The sequence below is a fragment of the Balaenoptera borealis genome (genome assembly GCF_965194805.1).
Source record: "Balaenoptera borealis genome assembly, chromosome: 8".
Classification (NCBI taxonomy): domain Eukaryota; kingdom Metazoa; phylum Chordata; class Mammalia; order Artiodactyla; family Balaenopteridae; genus Balaenoptera; species Balaenoptera borealis.
Genome location: NC_138865.1, coordinates 39,588,493 through 39,606,746, shown reverse-complemented (window position 1 = coordinate 39,606,746; position 18,254 = coordinate 39,588,493). Strand labels below are relative to the sequence as shown.

Genomic DNA, 18,254 nt, shown 5'->3' with positions numbered 1-18,254 from the left:
GGACTGTGTGGCGGGGCTGGTCTCTCAGCTGCTCAGGTCAAAACCCAGCAGATTCCTCCATTCCTTTCTTTTCCTCCCTGTCTTGTGCGCCCAGTCTAACATCCCGTGAGTTCTGCCTCCTTGTAAACCACCAACCCATCCATATCTCCCCACCTCCCCAGCCTCAGCCACAGGCTAACCCAGAGGCTGGCAAACTATGGTCCTCGGGCCAAGTCTGGCTTATGCCTGTTTGGGGGCAGTCTGCAGGCTAAGAATAGTTTTTACATTTTTAAGTGGTTTGAAAAAAAAATCAAAAGAAGGGTGACATTTTGTGACAAATGAAAATTTTATGAAAGTCACATGTCAGGGTCCATAAATAAAGTTTTATTGGAACACAGTCATACCTATTTACATATCATCTGTGGCTACTTTTGTGCTACAGGGGCATGTGGAGTAGTTGTAGCAAAGTCTGTATGGCCTGCAGTGCTGGAAATATTTACCATCTGGCCCTTTGCCGAGAAAGTTTGCCACAATTGCTTGTTCCTGGATGACTGCCAAAGCCTCCTACCCTGTCCCCCTTCCCACTCTTGTGATCTTCTGGCCTTTCTCCATATAGCAGCCCGAGTGACTTTTGTTAATAAGTTTTTTATTTTATAAGTTTCATCTGTACTACCTTGTGATTCAACATCTGAATACACTACAAAGTGATCATCCCCACAAGTCTAGTTACTATCCGTCACCATACAGTTGACCACATTTACCCATTTTGCCCACCCCCAGCCGCCTTCCTCTCTGGTAACCACTAATCTGATCTCTGTATCTATGAGTCTGTTTCTGTTTTGTTTTCTTTGTTTGCTTGTTTTGTGTTTTTTTTTTTTTTGATTCTACAAATGAGTGAAATCATATGGTATTTGTCTTTCTCTGTCTGACTTATTTCAGTTAACGTAATACCTTCAAGGTCCATCCATGTTGTCACAAATGGCAGGATATCATTGTTTTTAATGGCTGAGTAATATTCCATTCCATTCCATTTCCATTGGAAATATTCCAATCTTCTTTATCCATTTGTCTATTGATGGACACTTAGGTTGTTACTACATCTTGGATATTGTAAATAGTGCTGCATTGAACATACAGGTGCATATATCCTTTTGAATTAGTGTTTTCGTGTTCTTGTATAAATAGCCAGAAGTGGAATAGCTGGGTCATATGGTAGTTCTATTTTTAAGTTTTTCAGGAATCTCCATACTGTTTTACATAGTGGCTGCACTAATTTACAGCCGCACCAACAGTGTATGAGGATTCCCTTTTCTCAGCATCCTTGACAACATTTGTTGTTTCTTGCTTTTCAATAATAGCCATACTAACAGGTGTGAGGTGATATCTCATTGCGGTTCTGATTTGCATTTACTTAATAATTAGTGATGTTGAACATCTTTTCATGTGCTTATTGGCCATCTGTATGTCTTTGGAAAAAATGTCTATTCAGATCTCCTGCACATTTTTAATCTGGTTCTTTGTTTTTCTATTGTTGAGTTGTATGAGTTCTTTATATATTTTGGATATTAACCCCTTATCAGATATGTGATTTGCAAATATCTTCTTCCACTCAGGAGGTTGAATTTTTATTTTGATAATGGTTTCCTTCACTGTGCAGAAGCTTTTTAGTTTGATGTAGTACCATTCGTTTATTTTTGCTTTTGCTTCCTTTTCCTTTGGATTCAGATCCACAAAAACATTGTTAAAACTAATGTCAATGAGGTTACTGCTTATGTTTTCCTCTAAGAATTTTATGGTTTCAGGTCTTACATTCAAATCTTTAATCCATTTTGAGTTAATTTTTGTGTGTGGCATGAGATAGTGGTCTAGTTTCATTCTTTTGCATGTGGCTGTCCAGTTTTCCCTGCACCATTTATTGAAGAGACTATCCTTTTTCCACTGTATGTTCTTTGCTCCCTTGTTGTAAATTAACTGTCCATATATGTATGGGTTTATTTCTGGGTTCTCGCTGCTGTTCTCTTGATCTGTGTCTGTTTTTGTGCCAGTACTATATTGTTTTGATTACTATAGTTTTGTAGTACAGTTTGAAATCAGGGAGTGAGATACCTCCAGCTTTGTTCTTCTTTCTCATAATAGTTTTGGCTATTTGGGTTCTTTAGTGGCACTATTCAGATTTTAGGATTATTTGTCCTAGGTCTATGAGATATGCCATTGGAATTTTGATAGGGATTACACTGAATCTGTAGATTACTTTGGGTACTATGGACATTTTAACAATATTAATTCTTCCAGTTCATGAATATGGAATATCTTTCCACTTATTTGTGTCTTTTTCAATTTCTTTCGTCAGGGTCTTATAGTTTTCAGTGTGTTGGTCTTTCACTTTTGGTTAAATTTATTCCTAGGTATTTTATTCTTTTGGTGCAATTGTAAATGGGATTATTTTCTTAATTTCTCTTTCTGATAGATCATTATTAGTGTATAGAAATGCCATACATTTTATCATGTCATCTGAAAATCATGACAGTTTTACTTCCTCCTTTCTGATTTGGATGCCTTTTATTTCTTTTTCTTGCCTAATTTCTGTGACTAGGACTTCCAACCCTATGTTGAATGAAAGTGGCAAGAGTGGGCATCCTTGTCTTGTTCCTGATCTTAGAGGAAAAGCTTTCTGCTTTTCACCACTGAGTATGATGTTAGCTGTGGGTTTGTCATATATGGTCTTTATTATGTTGAAGTATGTTCCCTCTGTACGCACTTTGTTGAGTTGTTATCATAAGTGGATGTTGAATTTTGTCAGGTGCTTTTTTCTTCATTTATTGAGATGATCATGTGATGGTTTACCCTTCATCTTGTTAATGTTATATATCACATTGATTGATTTGCAGATATTGAACCATCCTTGAATCCCTGGAATAAATTATATTTCATTGTGGTGTATGATCCTTTTAATGCATTATTGGATATGTTTTGCTAATATTCGTTGAGGATTTTTGCATCTGTGTTCATCAAGAATATTGGCCGGTAATTCTCTCTTTTTTTGTGGTGTCCTTGTCTTGTTTTGGTATCAGGAAAATGCTAGCTTTGTAGAATGTGTTTGGAAGGCTTCCTTCCTCTTCAATTTTCTGGAAGGATTTGAGAAGGATAGGTCTTAAGTATTCTTGGAATGTTTTGTAGAATTTGCCATTGAAGCCCTCTTGTCCTGGGCTTTTGTTTGTTGAGAGAATTTTGATTGCCGTTTCAATTCCCTTACTAGTAATTTGTCTATACAGATTTTCTTTTTCTTCATAATTCAGTCTTGGAAAATTGTGTTTCTAGGAGTTTATCCATTTGTTCTAGGTTGTCCAATATTTTGGCAAATAATTGTTTTTAATAATCTCTTATGATCCTTTGTTTTTCTATGGTGTCATTGTTATTTCTCTTTCATTTCTGATTTTATATATGAGTCACCTCTCTTTTTTATTAGTCTAGCTAAAATTCTATTGATTTTGTTTATTTTTTTTAAAGAACCAGCTCTTAGTTTTATTGATCTTTTCTGTTTTTCAGTCTTTACTTTTTTCTGCTCTGATTTTTATTATTTCCTTCCTTCTACTAATAATGGGCTTCATTTGTTATTCTTTTTCTAGTTCCTTTAGGTGTAAAGTTAGACTGCTTATTTGGGATTTTTCTAGTGTCTTGAAGTTGGCCTGTATTGCTATGAACTTCCCTCTTGTAACCACTTTTGCTGCATTCCAAAGATTTTGGTATGTTGTATTTCTGTTTTTATTCGTTGCTATGTATTTTTTAAAATTTCTCCTTTTATTTCTTCAAAGACCCATTGGTTGTTTAGTAGTATGTTGCTTAATCTTCACGTTTTTGTAGTTTTTCCCATTTTTTTCTTGTGATTGATTTCCAGTTTCATGCAATTGTCAGTGGAGAAGATGCTTGATATGATTTTAATCCTCTTGCATTTATTAAGACTTGTTTAGTGACCTAACATGTGATCTATCTTGGAGAATCTTCCATGTGCACTTGAGAAGAATGTATATCTACTGCTTTTGGATGGAATGTTCTGTGTATGTCTAGTAAGGTCATCTGGTATGTGTCAAAGTCTGATCTTTCCTTATTAATTTTCTGTTTGGATAATCTATCCATTGGTGTAAGTGGGGTGTTAAAGTCCCCTACTATTATTGCATTACTCTCAATTTCTCCCTTTAAGTACATTAATATTTGCTCTATGTATCTTGGTGCTCCTGTGTTGGGTTCATATACATTTGTAAATGTTATATCTTCTTGCTGGATTGACCCCTTTATCATTATGTAATGCCCTTTGTCTTTTATTACTGTGTTTGTTTTGTCTATTATTTCAGCTTTCTTTTTATTTCCATTTGCCTGGAATATCTTTTTCCATCTCTTCATTTTCAGTCTTTGTGTATTCTTTCTTCTGAAGTGAGTATGTTGTAGGCAACATATAGATAGACCATGCTTTTTTATCCCTTCAGTTGCTCTTTTAATTGGTGAATTTAGTCCATTTACATTTAAAGTAATTATTGACCAGTATGTATTGCTGTCATTTTGTTAGTTGTTTTATGGCTGTCTTTGTAGTTCCTTTCTTATTCTCTTTCTCTCTTACCTTGTGTTTTGGTGGTTTCCTTTAGTGTTATGTTTAGATTCCCTTATCATTTTTTTCCTGTATTTACTATAAGTTTTTCCTTTGTGGTTATTATGAGGTTCACATATAACATTCTATGTAAGTAGTAGCCTATTTTAAGTTGGTAACAATTTAAATTTGAACACATTCCAAAGCTTTATCTTTTTTACTCCCTATTCCCACGTTTTATACTTGTGATGGCACAAGTGGAGGCTTTGTTCATGTAGTTTTCCGGTCCCTTTCTGAGGGAATTATTTCATCTTTAGTTGAAAGATTTGCTGTGTCCATGGTAGGAGATGAGTTTAGGATCTTCTTACACTACCCTTGAGCCTTCTCCCTTGAGTGATCACTCTTTTATTATCATTCTCAGAGTCTTCCCAATGCATTGTAATAAAACTTTTGTTATAGAAACCAACTCCTCATGGTGGTTAACAGGGCCCTACATATCTTGACCTTGTCTGTCTCTCTGACTTCATCTCCATACTCTCTTCACTGTTTACCAACTATCTTTTTAAAATACTCTCTTGCATGCTCCAGGCTTACTCTTGTCTCACAGCCTTCACATTTACCGTTCTCTCTAGAAGGTATGCACTTCCCAATGGTCATCACATAGCTTTAGCTAGGGTGGCCAGCAGCAGCCATTACCCTGTTTCATTTTCTTCTGAGCAGTTATTATTGTGTGTAATTACCTTGATTATTTATTTGTTTACATGTTTAATATCTTTTTCCCTTCCCTGATTCTTTAGTAAGATTCTTAGTATAGGCAACCCGGTCAGTGTTTTTCATGGCTGTATCCCTAGTCCTTAGAATAGTGCCTGGCACCTAGGAGGTGATTAGACTAATGATGAACACTATAGAATGGGTTGCAGAAGAGAGGGATTAGAAGTGGGGTGATGATGATTTAGGTGTCTGGTGCAATGATAAAGAGATGTGATGGATATTTAAACCAGGGCCATGAAGTGGGACCAGGAGGCTCATAAATAGATACAACTTAACTGCAACTCAAAATATGCACATCCAGTATTTGGAGACACACCACACACACACACACACACACACACACATTTCCACAGATGACTATGTGCATTGCATTGAAATAACAAGGAAAACTGCTGTGTTAAATCAACTGCAGAATGTTTTCTAATTCCTGCCTTATGCATTCATTTCAGTTTTTACTCTCATACCAAACCACTTAATGTTTCTTGGTTTGAGAATGTTGTTTGCATATGTAAGGAATCCAAGGAACATGTGTTAAGCCCACAGATGTGTATGTATTCCAATTACTAAAAATTATATACCAACTTCAGTTTTCTCTTTTGGATCCAAATGATAAATTTAAGCCCCCAATTGGCATATCTCGATGTTTGAACTACCTATAGGAGGGTCATTGGAAGGCAAGATCAGTGAAAATAATCTTCATTGAAAGTCTGTATGTTTTGACTCCACCTGTGGCCCTTAGAAATCTGCATGAGACATGCAAGGCAATGTTTTGTAGAATTTAAAGAAAATTTTAAAATTATGTGTGGATCAAATATTTGATACATAACAGTCCCTGATCACAGGGAAGATCATTAGATTAGAGAAAGAGTTTCAGAGTCAGGGAGCTGATACAAAATTCAAAGGTGTTTTCAGAGCATTTGCAAGACAGCCTTAAGCATTCACCTTTCTGGTCTAACAGATGCTCCTCATGAACCCTGCTGGATTTTCAGAGGAGAGCAGCTCTTTGTTCTATGCTGAGAGGTAGCCTCAGATAAAAAACAACTAACCAAACAACCAAACAAACAAACAAACAAACTCACTCCCGCTTTTCTCCCATGTGAAGACCACCCCCACCCCAACACACATGCACAGAGTACATGAAATTCTGTATTTATCAAATAATTTGTTTTTGAGGAAATTATTATTCTCATTGTCACAGGAGTCTTTGTTTATTAAAGGATTCTTCACATTTAGAACTGCTTCAATAGGTTTAAATATTTGTTAGCAGATCTTTAGCTGCTTTTCTGGAGAAGAACAACTTTCCATTTTCTAAGAGGACTTAAATATTCTTTAATGAAATAGATAATGCAGGGCAGGTATTATTATCCCCATGTACAAATGAGGAAACAGAGGCTAGGAGAAGTGAAGCACATGTGAGGTCTCACAGCTGGTAAAGGCAAGGTATCCTGGGTTCATTACGACATAGATCTCTGGAATGCCAGTTGAGTACTTTCCAAAGTGGTTAAGACTGTACTGTGGTTCTGCAGAGTGATCCTGGGACTCAGGGCAAGTCCTCCAAATGTCTCTCTGTCCCAGGATCCTTATCTATAAAATAGTATTCGAACTTGTTTATTAATGAATTCTTCTTTCATCTGTAGAATTTTGGGATTTAATAATAGGGTAGAGAAACTTATAGCTAAAATATTATGATCTCTTTCCCATGCAAATGTTAGTTAGAAATAAAGATTGAGAAAGAAACATCTGAAATCATTAGGTAAGTTTGAGGGAAATGATCTTGGTTAGAACAAGTTGATTTATAACTAGCCTTTTAGGAATCACTACCATTCTATTTATATATAGGCCACAGAGACAGAGTTAAGTTTGTACTCAGACACCTGCAGAAGCATTCTGTGGGACAGCCACTCACAGCTGAAGCACCAGAGGAGAGAATGATTACACCTTTGCTCCATCCTAGCCAACTGTTTGGCATGTGCTCTTTTCTGTGCTTTGTAGCTTATTTAATGCTGTCCCCATCTGACCCCATCTGAAGGTGCTGTGGAGGGATTAGCCATATGTTTTCATTATCCTGCCTTCACTCTCAGCCACATGCTTTGGAGAGGCAATGTAGTGGGGGGTAAATCACACATAAATCACCGATTTTATACTTGGGCAGACTTTGATTCCAATCCCAAGTTTGAGAGGTATGATCTTGGGCTGCTTATTTATTTATTTATTTTATAAATCTCAGTTTTATCATCATCATCATAGCCAACATAATTAATTACTTATTATAGTAAGCACTGTGTCAAGACCATTATCTGCATTGACTAATTGAGGATTTATAACAACCTGCAAGGTAACGTTATTATATTTTCTATTTTATACATGAAGATTATGAGATGCTGAGAGGTTAAGTAATTTGGAAACCATGTAGTTAATAAGTGGTAAATCTAAATTTCAAACTCAGGAACAATCCATATTCTTAATCTCCACTTGACACTGCCTCTCACTATAAGCTGGGTATATCAGTCAGGATAAGCTATGCTGCTGCAGTAACAAAAACCCCCAAATTTCAGTGGCTTAAAACAACAAACGTTTATTTCTTGCTTCATTACGTGTATTGGCTGGGAGCTCTATCAGCCTCATCCTCATTCCAAGATGAGGCTGACAAAGCAGACGCCTTTTGAAAAGTTAGCATTTATTATGGCACAGAGAAAGAGAGCACTACCCTTGGCACTATTATTATTGATGAATAATTTTTTTGTGGGGGGCTGTCCTGGGCACTGCAGGATGTTTAGCAGAATCCCTGGCGTCAACCCACTAGATGCTATTAGCACCTTTCTCCCAGTTGTGACAACTCCAAATTGCCAAATGTCCCCTGGGTGCAACATTATCCTTGGTTGAGAACCACTGCTTTAGTCTAAGATCTTGCAGTAAGCAGTGAAATCCTCCTCCTGGCAGTGATACAAGTCTCAACTCATTGGCCAGAACTAGTCACGTGAACCCATCTCACCACAAGGAACCAGGAAGTGAATCCTACAAAGAGAAACATAGAGGAAAACAGAAATGTTTGGGAAACAACACTAATGATTACCACAGATGAGGACAATAATAATATGTCATATGGACTGTTATGTGGATTAAATGAAACTTAGACATTTAAGTCAGTATGGACATCTAGGACAGTTTAGGCAAACTATATCCAAATCCAGCTATCCATCTGTTGTGGTAAATAGAGTTTTATTGGAACACAGACACGCCCATTTGTTTGCATATTGTCTGTGGCTGTTTTCACACTACAGCAGGGGAGTTGACTAGTTGCAACACAGACTGTAGGCCCCCAGAGCCTAAAATATTTACTATATGACCCTTTACAGGAAAAGTTTGCCAACTCCTGGTTTATAGAAACAAATTTATTTTGGAAGTGGGACTTTGGGGTAAACAGCAAAAATGGAAGATGATACATAGTCCTGTGTCGATCACTGTTTCTAAATTGTTAGTGTGTACTTAGCATTATGCACTTGTGCCTCTGTGATCCCCAGCTTGGGGCTGTGACAGGATTCACAACGATCTGCATCTACTCTCTCTACTTGTATGATTCACAACTTGCAGCTACACCTTTAAGTTAAAAAAACAACTTTGTATTGATCTTTCTCATACATACAGAAAAATTCACATGTCATAAGTCTACAACCTCATGAGCTTTCACAGGCTGCGCTCACCCACAAGTGCCTTCCTGCTCCCTTCCAGACCTACTCACTGCTCTAGGGCACCCTGACTTCTAAGAGCAACAATAGCCAACTTAAAAAAATTTTTTTTATCATGGACGGTTTTCAAACATGTACAGTGGTAGAGAAAATCATGAGATGAACCCCCTTGTATCTTTCAGCAGCTTCAAAAATTATTAGTGTTTTGTCATTCATGTTTTATATACTCTCTCTCTCACTTCTCTCTCCAGATAGGTAGGTAGGTAGGTACATAGGTAGATAGATAGATGGGGAGAGATAAAATACCTATTATCTATATATTATATAATAAGATAGGATGTATTAGTATATGTTAATCTGTATAATATCAATTGGATCCCTATTTTTATAAGCTTTAACTTACCTTTTCTCATTTGTAGAGTAGGGATAATAATAGGACCTGCATAAATCTTCCTAGGGTTGTTAAAGATTAATTGATATCCATAAAGTTCTTAGGAAAGCAGGTAGTAAGTATTCAATAAATATTAAACATCTCCATCAAAATCAGCATCACCTGGATATAAGAAACTAATTATCAAGATCATAACTGCCCTCCCTTCCTTTCTCTAGGTCTATGCTGTGGTGGTAATTGCATCTGTAGTAGGATTTTGTCTGCTGGTAATGCTGTTTCTGCTGAAGTTGGCAAGACACTCCAAGTTTGGCATGAAAGGTAAGAAGGGTTGTGTTTATTTTACTTCTTATGTGGAATCATTTTTGGCTTGTGACTAATGCTAATTACCACTAAAGAAGGAAGCAGCTAGATTTACGATGACTAGGGGTGAAGGCTGAAAAAATAGCAATAAGGCTATGATACTACAAATCAAGACAGAACAAAATCATGTTGATTATTCAACACTACTCACTTTCCAATGAGGACAGCTGTCCCAGAAGACACAGAACTGGTTTCTTGAGTTTTAAGTGCCTAATAATGGTATAAAAAAATAGTACCCGAGTTTTACTTTTGTTTCAGAAAGGCAGGCCAGGCTGGGTGGCAGTAGGCTAGTTATGGACGCATGTATTTTGTGTAGAAAGGTCCTTTCTGTTGTACATTTGACTTCTAGAATTTCCATGGTGTGCTTTTTGTGTTGCTGCTGCTTTTCAGATTCTCACCTTTTGAAATTTAAAGTGTTGGGAAGCAAAATAAGAACAGCCATTGGAGGTACATTGATGCTTTGTGAATGAGTGGCTTCTTATTTTAGTGGAAAAGTTCCTAGTGCTCGATTAAAAATTAAGGTCTCTGTTGCCCCGCAATAGACCATTGGTCTCTTTTAGAGGATTGAAAATTCATTTTGGGGGATGGGGGAAACATATTTAAATGTTCTTGTGATATAAGTAGCCAAGAGTTTCAGTGTTTAAAAAGCATTTGCTCTGAAATTTAAGCATATGTATTGACTCATATGTTATCGTTGAATTCTGCGTGGTCTCTTATAAATAGCCACTCGCTTGGGAAATCTGTGAGGAAGGTTTAGTGGTGTCTTTCTTAATTGTGTTGGGGAGACAGTCAGGTGGGCTTTCTTGATCTGTATGGTTCATTACAATTACTATTAATGTCATTTGCTTACTTGAAAGTGATGTTTAAGTAGCAATAAGTTGTCCAATGTATGCCGGGCTCTGGGGTGAATCAGATCCATTTCTTTTTTTTTTTTTAATTAATTAATTAATTTATTTATTTTTGACTGTGTTGGGTCCTTGTCTCTGCGCAAGGGCTTTCTCTAGTTGCGGCAAGTGGGGGCCACTCTTCATCGCGGTGCACGGGCCTCTCACTATCGCGGCCTCTCTTATTGCAGAGCACAGGCTCCAGACGCACAGGCTCAGCAGCCGTGGCTCACGGGGCTAGTTGCTCCGCGGCATGTGGGATCCTCCCAGACCAGGGCTCGAACCCATGTCCCCTGCATTGGCAGGCAGACTCTCAACCACTGCGCCACCAGGGAAGCCCAGATCCATTTCTGATGCTTTTTCCTCAGCCTTTGTTGGTGCCCATGACCAAGATTCCCAAACCTGAAATGAATGAGGAGGAGCAGTGGTAAATTAGGCCTTAAAAAAACACCTAAACCTCCTCCTGACTCCCCCTTTGGCCTGTTGATCCTTGACATTTCTTTTGAAGGAGGAAAGACCTCTCATTCTCCAATTATGAATAAGGTTTGGGAGAGGGACTGTACTATAGTGATTTTAATTAATCCTATGGTGGCGGTTTGCAAACTTGACTTTGCCTCAGAAACTCCTAGAGAGCTTGTGAAAACACAGATTTCTGGGCTACCCTGAGAGTTTCTGATTTAATAGGTCTGTGGTGGGCCTGGAAATGGGCATTTCTGATGGTTTCCAAGGGATGCTGCTTTTTCCCAAGCATTCTCAGAGAATCACCTTTCTGTGGGATAAACATGGGTTCCCAGGTCTCTTTCCAAGCGTGACAAGATGTGGGAGAGGCACTGCAAACCAAACCCACCCATGGCTTCGAAGACCTTTCTGGGTCCCCGTGTTCGGCTGGTGCCCAGGTCTGGCGTAGGCTGCTCCTCTCTGTGTGCTAGCCACCTCCCATGGGATTTTGTTCTCCTCATCCTCATCAGATACTTTCTTTCCTTAGAGGTACTTGGGGTGGATGTCCCCAAGCAGGGTGTTTACTGGACAGAGCCAGATTCTAGCTCTGTCACTTTCCTGTCTTGAGGGTTGACTTGGAAACTTTTGTCTTGTGGCTCTTCAGAGAAGGGGTATGTTCAGGTCCTACTGGGAGCTCAGAAAGGCTTTGGGAACCCTAGGAGCAATATTTGGGAGTCACTCCCCACCCCCACTTTGTGTTAAGAAAACAACAGAAGAATGATCTGTAAATGTGAACTCACTCTCTGTAGTGCAGTGATGGAGGAGAAGAAAAGGCAGACGTTTTGTTTCAGAGAAGATTGTATTTCATATACTGACTCTGTCACTAAGACTGACAAAGTATTTTATTTGGATAATTTGGGGTGACCACTGCTGAAGCACCTACATTTTCCGGGTATAACCTAAGGGTATCGGTAATGATTAGTAAGAAAGGTTTTACTTAACCTTGTCACAGATCCAGTAAATGGCTTTCTTCAGGCAGTAACTACTAGAGCATATGTTTTACTCCCTTATTTTTAGACATAAATAAAATTGTTTTTAAAATTTTGTCTCAGAGACTCAGGTTCTTGTTTAGAGTAGCTTTTTTTCTCTATTTTTAGCTACACGTCTAACTGTGCCATGGTTTGGACAAAATGGGCCTGAGTTGAGGTTCTTGTTTTACTGGTCAAATGCTGAGTTGTAACTTGGGGGATCTAGAAGAGAAGATGAGGCTCATGCAATGAAACTGCCTAAAAAGTGGTGTTTAACAATGTAAGTTAAAAGGACCTCTTGTGTAGCATAGGGGACTATATTCAGTATCTTGTAATAACCTATAATGGAAAAGAATCTGAAAAAGATATATATATATATATATATATATATATATTCTTGTGTGTGTATATATATACACACACACACATATATAGATGTAAAACTGAATCACCTTGCTGTACACTTGAAATATCTACTATGCTTCAATCAACAAATTAATGTAACTTAATGTACTTTAAATGCTATTAGAGCTGTTGAAAAAACATACACCTTAAAAAGGGGAGAATGTGTAAAAACACTATTATACTTCCTGAAATAACCAGAAAACATGTCACTTGTGATTTCTGAGTAACAACGGTATGAAATGTGCATAGTCTTGGCCAGAACCAGTGCCTTGGTTCTGTGTAAGAGGCCAATGGCTGATGTGCAAATGAGCTATTCCAAATGTAATTCTTGCCCTCCTAAGCACCTTTGGGGAGATTCTACCGCCATGCATATTCCCTTGTCCGGGGGACAGATTGAGACTGAGGGACGGCAGCCAGCCCACTCATAGGTGTTTCCAGCTTTTTGCATCCCCAGCGTTGCACACTTCAGCCTCCACTGTTTCAATCCATGGTAGCAGCATTGGGATTATAAATTACAGTTTAATACTATTGATTCAACTGATTCCCAGGGTAACACAAACCAGAAATCTCTTAAAATCACACTGCAGCTGCGTGCAGGGCAACTCAAGATTTATGGATCAACCCTAGAACCCAAACATCATTGAGGGCATTGCTTTCCATGGGAAGGTGATCCCTAAATTCCAAATCAGGGAGTTAAACCTAGATCTTAGAATACAACAGTGAGCTGTGCTATGTTCTTTGGAGATGGGTCTATGTGACTGTAAGCTTCATAGGGTTTTTTTTTTTTTTTTTTTTTAACTTTGGGTTTGTTTATTTATTTATTTATTTATTTATTTATTTATTTATTTATTTATTTATTTATTTATTTATTTTTGGCCGTGTTGGGTCTTTGCCTCTGCGCGAGGGCTTTCTCTAGTTGCGGCAAGCGGGGGCCACTCTTCATCGCGGTGCGCGGGCCTCTCACTATCGCGGCCTCTCTTGTTGCAGAGCACAGGCTCCAGACGCGCAGGCTCAGTAATTGTGGCTCACGGGCCTAGTTGCTCCGCGGCATGTGGGATCTTCCCAGACCAGGGCTCGAACCCGTGTCCCCTGCATTGGCAGGCAGATTCTCAACCACTGCACCACCAGGGAAGCCCCAAAGGGTTTTTTTTCATCTGTTCTGTCAGTTCACTATAACCAAATCCTGATGGTGCAATCTAGAACATAGAGGCCAGACTGTGAGCTCCAGAGTTCATATTGGTCTTGTTCATCATTACTTACCCAGTGCCAAGGCCAAAGTTGGCAGTTGATAAATATTAATTGATGGAATGAATGATCATGGAGAGTTTTCAATTCCATCCACTTTAGTTTGTTAATTGGAAAACAGTTAATATTTGGAGGGCAGCTTGTATATGAATGGTTAAAGAGAGATATTGGAGCTTTTCTAAGCTTCTAAACTTAAAAGAAATTATCCCAGATAAGTAATGGTCATAGACAGGGAGTCATTTTGTCCAGGTTTTGTCTTAGGATATGTGGGTTTTCACACACTGTTTTACACTGTTATTGTTGTTTAAGTTTGGAGGATTCATTCTGGCTTTCCATTTTGCACGTGAGCCTCTTCAGTTTCTGCCTCTCTCCCTCCAAATGTGTGGCCTCGTAATATGTGTCTTTGTCCAGCTTTGAGGCTGTGGCAGAAGTGGCAGATGGTGGCTCTCATCTTGGTGTTAACCTAGAAATTATGTTTCATTATCGTTTGATATGTTTTAAGCCTCTTGTTGCGAGTGTCCAATAGACTACCAGCCCTGTTTCAATAAAGATGTCAAGAGGTAGAATTTATCCTATTCCATTTCTCCATGCTCATTTCTGTGCCTTAACACCATCCTTTTGGCTTTTGGTTGAATATCTAGTTATCATAATTGCAGAGTCCTGAACAGAGCTCCTCTGTTAGTGCTTGGCCATCTGTATAGGGATTATTCATATGCATGTTTAGTACGGGTGCATGAACTATATAACACATCTATCTAAATCTATGCCTGTATCGATACCCTGTAGGTAAATGTATAATTTTATCCCTTTTCTTTGAAGAATGCCTGTGATTTATTTTAATTTTCACTGAAGTAGGGCTCAAGGACCTTTCCAGAGCAGCTCTATTGCCAAAGGAACAGGCAACCAGACCTTTGAATGCTCGCATTTTTGTTGTAACCAAGTCTTGTGTTTAGTTCTCACATTGCTTCCTGGCTCCCTTTCTTCGTTGAAAATGTAGACGTGCACATAAAGGGGAAGTGGAAGCATCTAGGGGCACAAGGGCTGCCAAGTCTTCTGAGAATGCTCCACATTGGGAGCCCCGCCTGACGGCATTGATAGTGAACAGGGTTGGAAAACAAAAATAAGGGAATCAAAAGGGCAGAGGGGGATTGGCAGTCATCACGCTGGTGAAGAATAGCTGTGACCATCAGCTTTCTGTTACTTGCGTTTCCTGATGGAAGTCCACATACGATATTTATTCTCTAAGTCCCAATGCATCCTTTGTCCTTCTGGAGTAAATATAAAAGTGACCTGATGAGGTCCCGCAGGAGGAACTGGAATAGGAAGGCTTTTCTCTTATTCAGGTTTGATGGCCTGCAGATTTCCTCTGCAGCCGCCTGTCCTTGACATAAACCTCTCGTATGTCTTCATTCCTGCTAATTGAGCAGTAGGCATTTCCAACTCAAAATTGACCAAAAAACTTCACTGCCTGAGAACACAGAGCCAGGTTTTAACTCCAGATTCAACGTCCCCAGTTTAAGTTTCTCCTCTTATATAAATGATCTTCTAAATGTCTTTCAACAGCAACCAAAAATTTGGTTCTTTAAAAATAGTCATAAACATAGTGCGGCCAAAGCTAAAGAGGTTGAAGGTTAAAGCCTTTTATATGAGCTGAAAACAATTCTGGAAAATTTAGGAGGTTGACTTTAGCAGATATTTGGATCAACTTTTGAAAGAGGGAAAAATGTGACTGAAAGCCAGAAACACAGTTATAGAAACTTCTGTAAGGACAGACTGTTTTCCATATGATCCTTCCTCCCCACCATTTTTTTTAAAAGACAAATAACATTTAAGTATTATAACAGTAACACATGAATGCGTTCTTGTTTTTCAAAATTTCAAGCACTTTAGAAATACATAGAGCTAAAAGGGAAAATTCATCTTCCTTTCCCACTACCATTTCCACTCCTAGGGATAACCTTCTTTAACCATCCTCAGTGCATATATTATGTCAATAATAAGATATATAGCTTCATTCACTATGTAGATAATCAAATATATTCATTTTTGTTTGCATAAAGACATTATAATACGAATTTGTTCTGCATCTTTTTAAAGGTAACTGTTTGCCTTGTAGATCTTTCTGAATCAATTCTTTTCTGAATTCTATTCCATAGTATTTCTGAGTACTCTGGTGTCAGGTTACCTCCGTCTGAATCCTGGCTCCACCCATTACAAGTATGTGACTGAGCAAATTTCTCATCCTCTCTTGCCCCAGTATTTCCATCTGTAATGGGGCAATAACTGTACCCACCTTAGAAGCTTGTTGTAAGATAAACGGAGTTCATGTATGTGAAGCACTTTGGAAAGTTACTGGCATTTAGTAATTACTATACAAATACTTACTGTAATTTTATTATTACTATTATATTATTAATGAATTGGGAAATGTAAAAAAATTTACACTTTTACCAAGTTTTTAGAAAAGTATTATAAATAATACCTTACTTATAAAGACAGATATTTGGAAATGGATTGCTGAGAGAAAAGGTTTGTATATTTTAAATGTTGATTTTAAATGTTGATAGATTACCTTGCAGGAATGCTTTATCAATTTACACTCCCACCAACAGTAGATGAGGGCATCGTTTTGTTTATGCTTTCACCCATATCAGATATTATCAAACTTTTTTATTCTTGCCAATTCACTTACAGTGTTATTCTGATTACTAATAAGGTTAAGCATTTTTATCATGTGAAGAATAGAAAGAAATGTTTATTTTTATTTGTTGACTTACCTTATAAATTATATGTACTAATCTTTTATTGGTTATATACATTGCTCATATTTTCTTCTAATCTTTTGACTTTTTAAAATAGTGTCTTTTGGCAAACAGGAAGGTTTACTTTTTTTATAGAAGCAAATCTGTCCATCTTTTCTAAGTTTTGCATTTTGCTGAGGAATTCTTCCCCTCCCTGAGGTTGTAAACATACATTTTAATATTTTTTTCACTAGCTTTACTTTGTATGTGTTTTTTTTTTTATGTGCTCTTTAATCTCTTTGAAATTCTTTTTTATTTTTAACTTGATGTGAAATACTCTGTCTCTTTCAGAGATATATGTAATAAAGCTATTTGCATGACATTTTCAGAGAGACCAACAGTACTATTTTAACTTTCTGGAATCAGAAGGTCATTAATAAAAAGAAATTTTGAAGAGTTTAGTGATTAACTTTTCTTTTAAAGTAAGTAATAGGCTTTGTTGGTTCTCTTATTTTATTCTCACAAAAGAGTATCAGAGAATATAGGGTTTTTTTTTTGTTTTTTTTAACTGCCCTCCCCGGCTTCAGTATATTTTAGCATTCTCTTAATAGAGAACAAAATTTGTCAATAACAATCAAATCCTTGGAAATTTCATAAAAGACATTCAATTGAAAGAGTTATTGAGTAATTTGACAAAGTGGAAATTAATCAAAAGAAGAGTTAACCCAAGTGTGCTTTTCTTGTCCTTTGGAGATGTTATATAAACCTTTACCCTTATATTCGTGAGGTGAAGGTCTACTTTCTGAAGTCTCTTCTTGTAGGGTCACCATTTGGGTTATGCCTATATGAGGGCAGAACATGCATATTCTTTGCAGCATATTGAAAATGGGCCCAGAACTTTCAGGAACTGGCTCGATCAGGCAAAACAGGAAGCAGAAGCAGCAGCGTTTTTCCCATTTGGAGTACACTGACCTCGAACTTTTAAAATTCCCTCTCTTACATGGGTATCCCATAAGCCCAGTGTGATTCATGGGAGAACCCAGATTTGCCTGTAATGTAGAAAGTGCAGCTGTATTGTTTAGGGACTTCCCACGCTACTAGTTTCACAAAAAGGTAAAGGTTCCCTTAAGAAGTTAGATTTTGTACTTAAAAGTCGGAACTTGCTACCCCCTCTTTGGTCCTCCATAAATCCTGTGGTGAACTCACTTTGACCTCCTTACACAGATCATCACGCACTTTAAAAAAGACTTCCCAAACTGTAAAGTCTGCTACTTTTCTTCTTCTTTTCACCCTTCATTACTCTTTTTTTACCTTTCATTTTTTTCCCTGCCATTTTGTCTTTCCACATCTCTGTGCAGCCTAATTTTACATTCTTCCCTCCCTATTTTGGTTTTCTTCCTCCTCATTCCTAGCATCTGATTTTGGTGGACCAGCTTTTCAGAATTTGTGAAGAAGACAGATAATAACTTGGCTTAAATTCTAACATATGCTCTGACTTTATCCTACTTTATTTTGGGCAAGAATACTGAATGACTTGGGGAATAAATTTAGCTCTAAATCAGCGGAACTGTCACGTGTTAATTCAGAAGACAGCCTGTTTGAATACTGCACGTCCTTCATGTTTGTAAGTTGTTAACTCTTAAGTCTTCAAACCTAGGAATGTATAGAAATGTAATATTGGAGACTTATGAATCAGACAAGTTTGGGTCAAATCTCGTGTCTCCCACCTGCTAACCATAATTTTAGG

General features: G+C 37.7%; 1 protein-coding gene across 11 annotated transcripts in view; it reads left to right on the top strand.

Annotated features, from left to right (window-relative positions):
- Positions 1-18,254, top strand: part of NTRK2 (neurotrophic receptor tyrosine kinase 2) — a 409,783-nt gene that overhangs the window by 76,951 nt on the left and 314,578 nt on the right. For all 11 annotated transcript variants that reach the window (XM_082401158.1, XM_082401155.1, XM_082401159.1 and 8 more), the window contains one exon: positions 9,625-9,724. In XM_082401158.1, the coding sequence (XP_082257284.1) occupies positions 9,625-9,724 (100 nt within the window). The remainder of the gene's footprint in view (positions 1-9,624; positions 9,725-18,254) is intronic.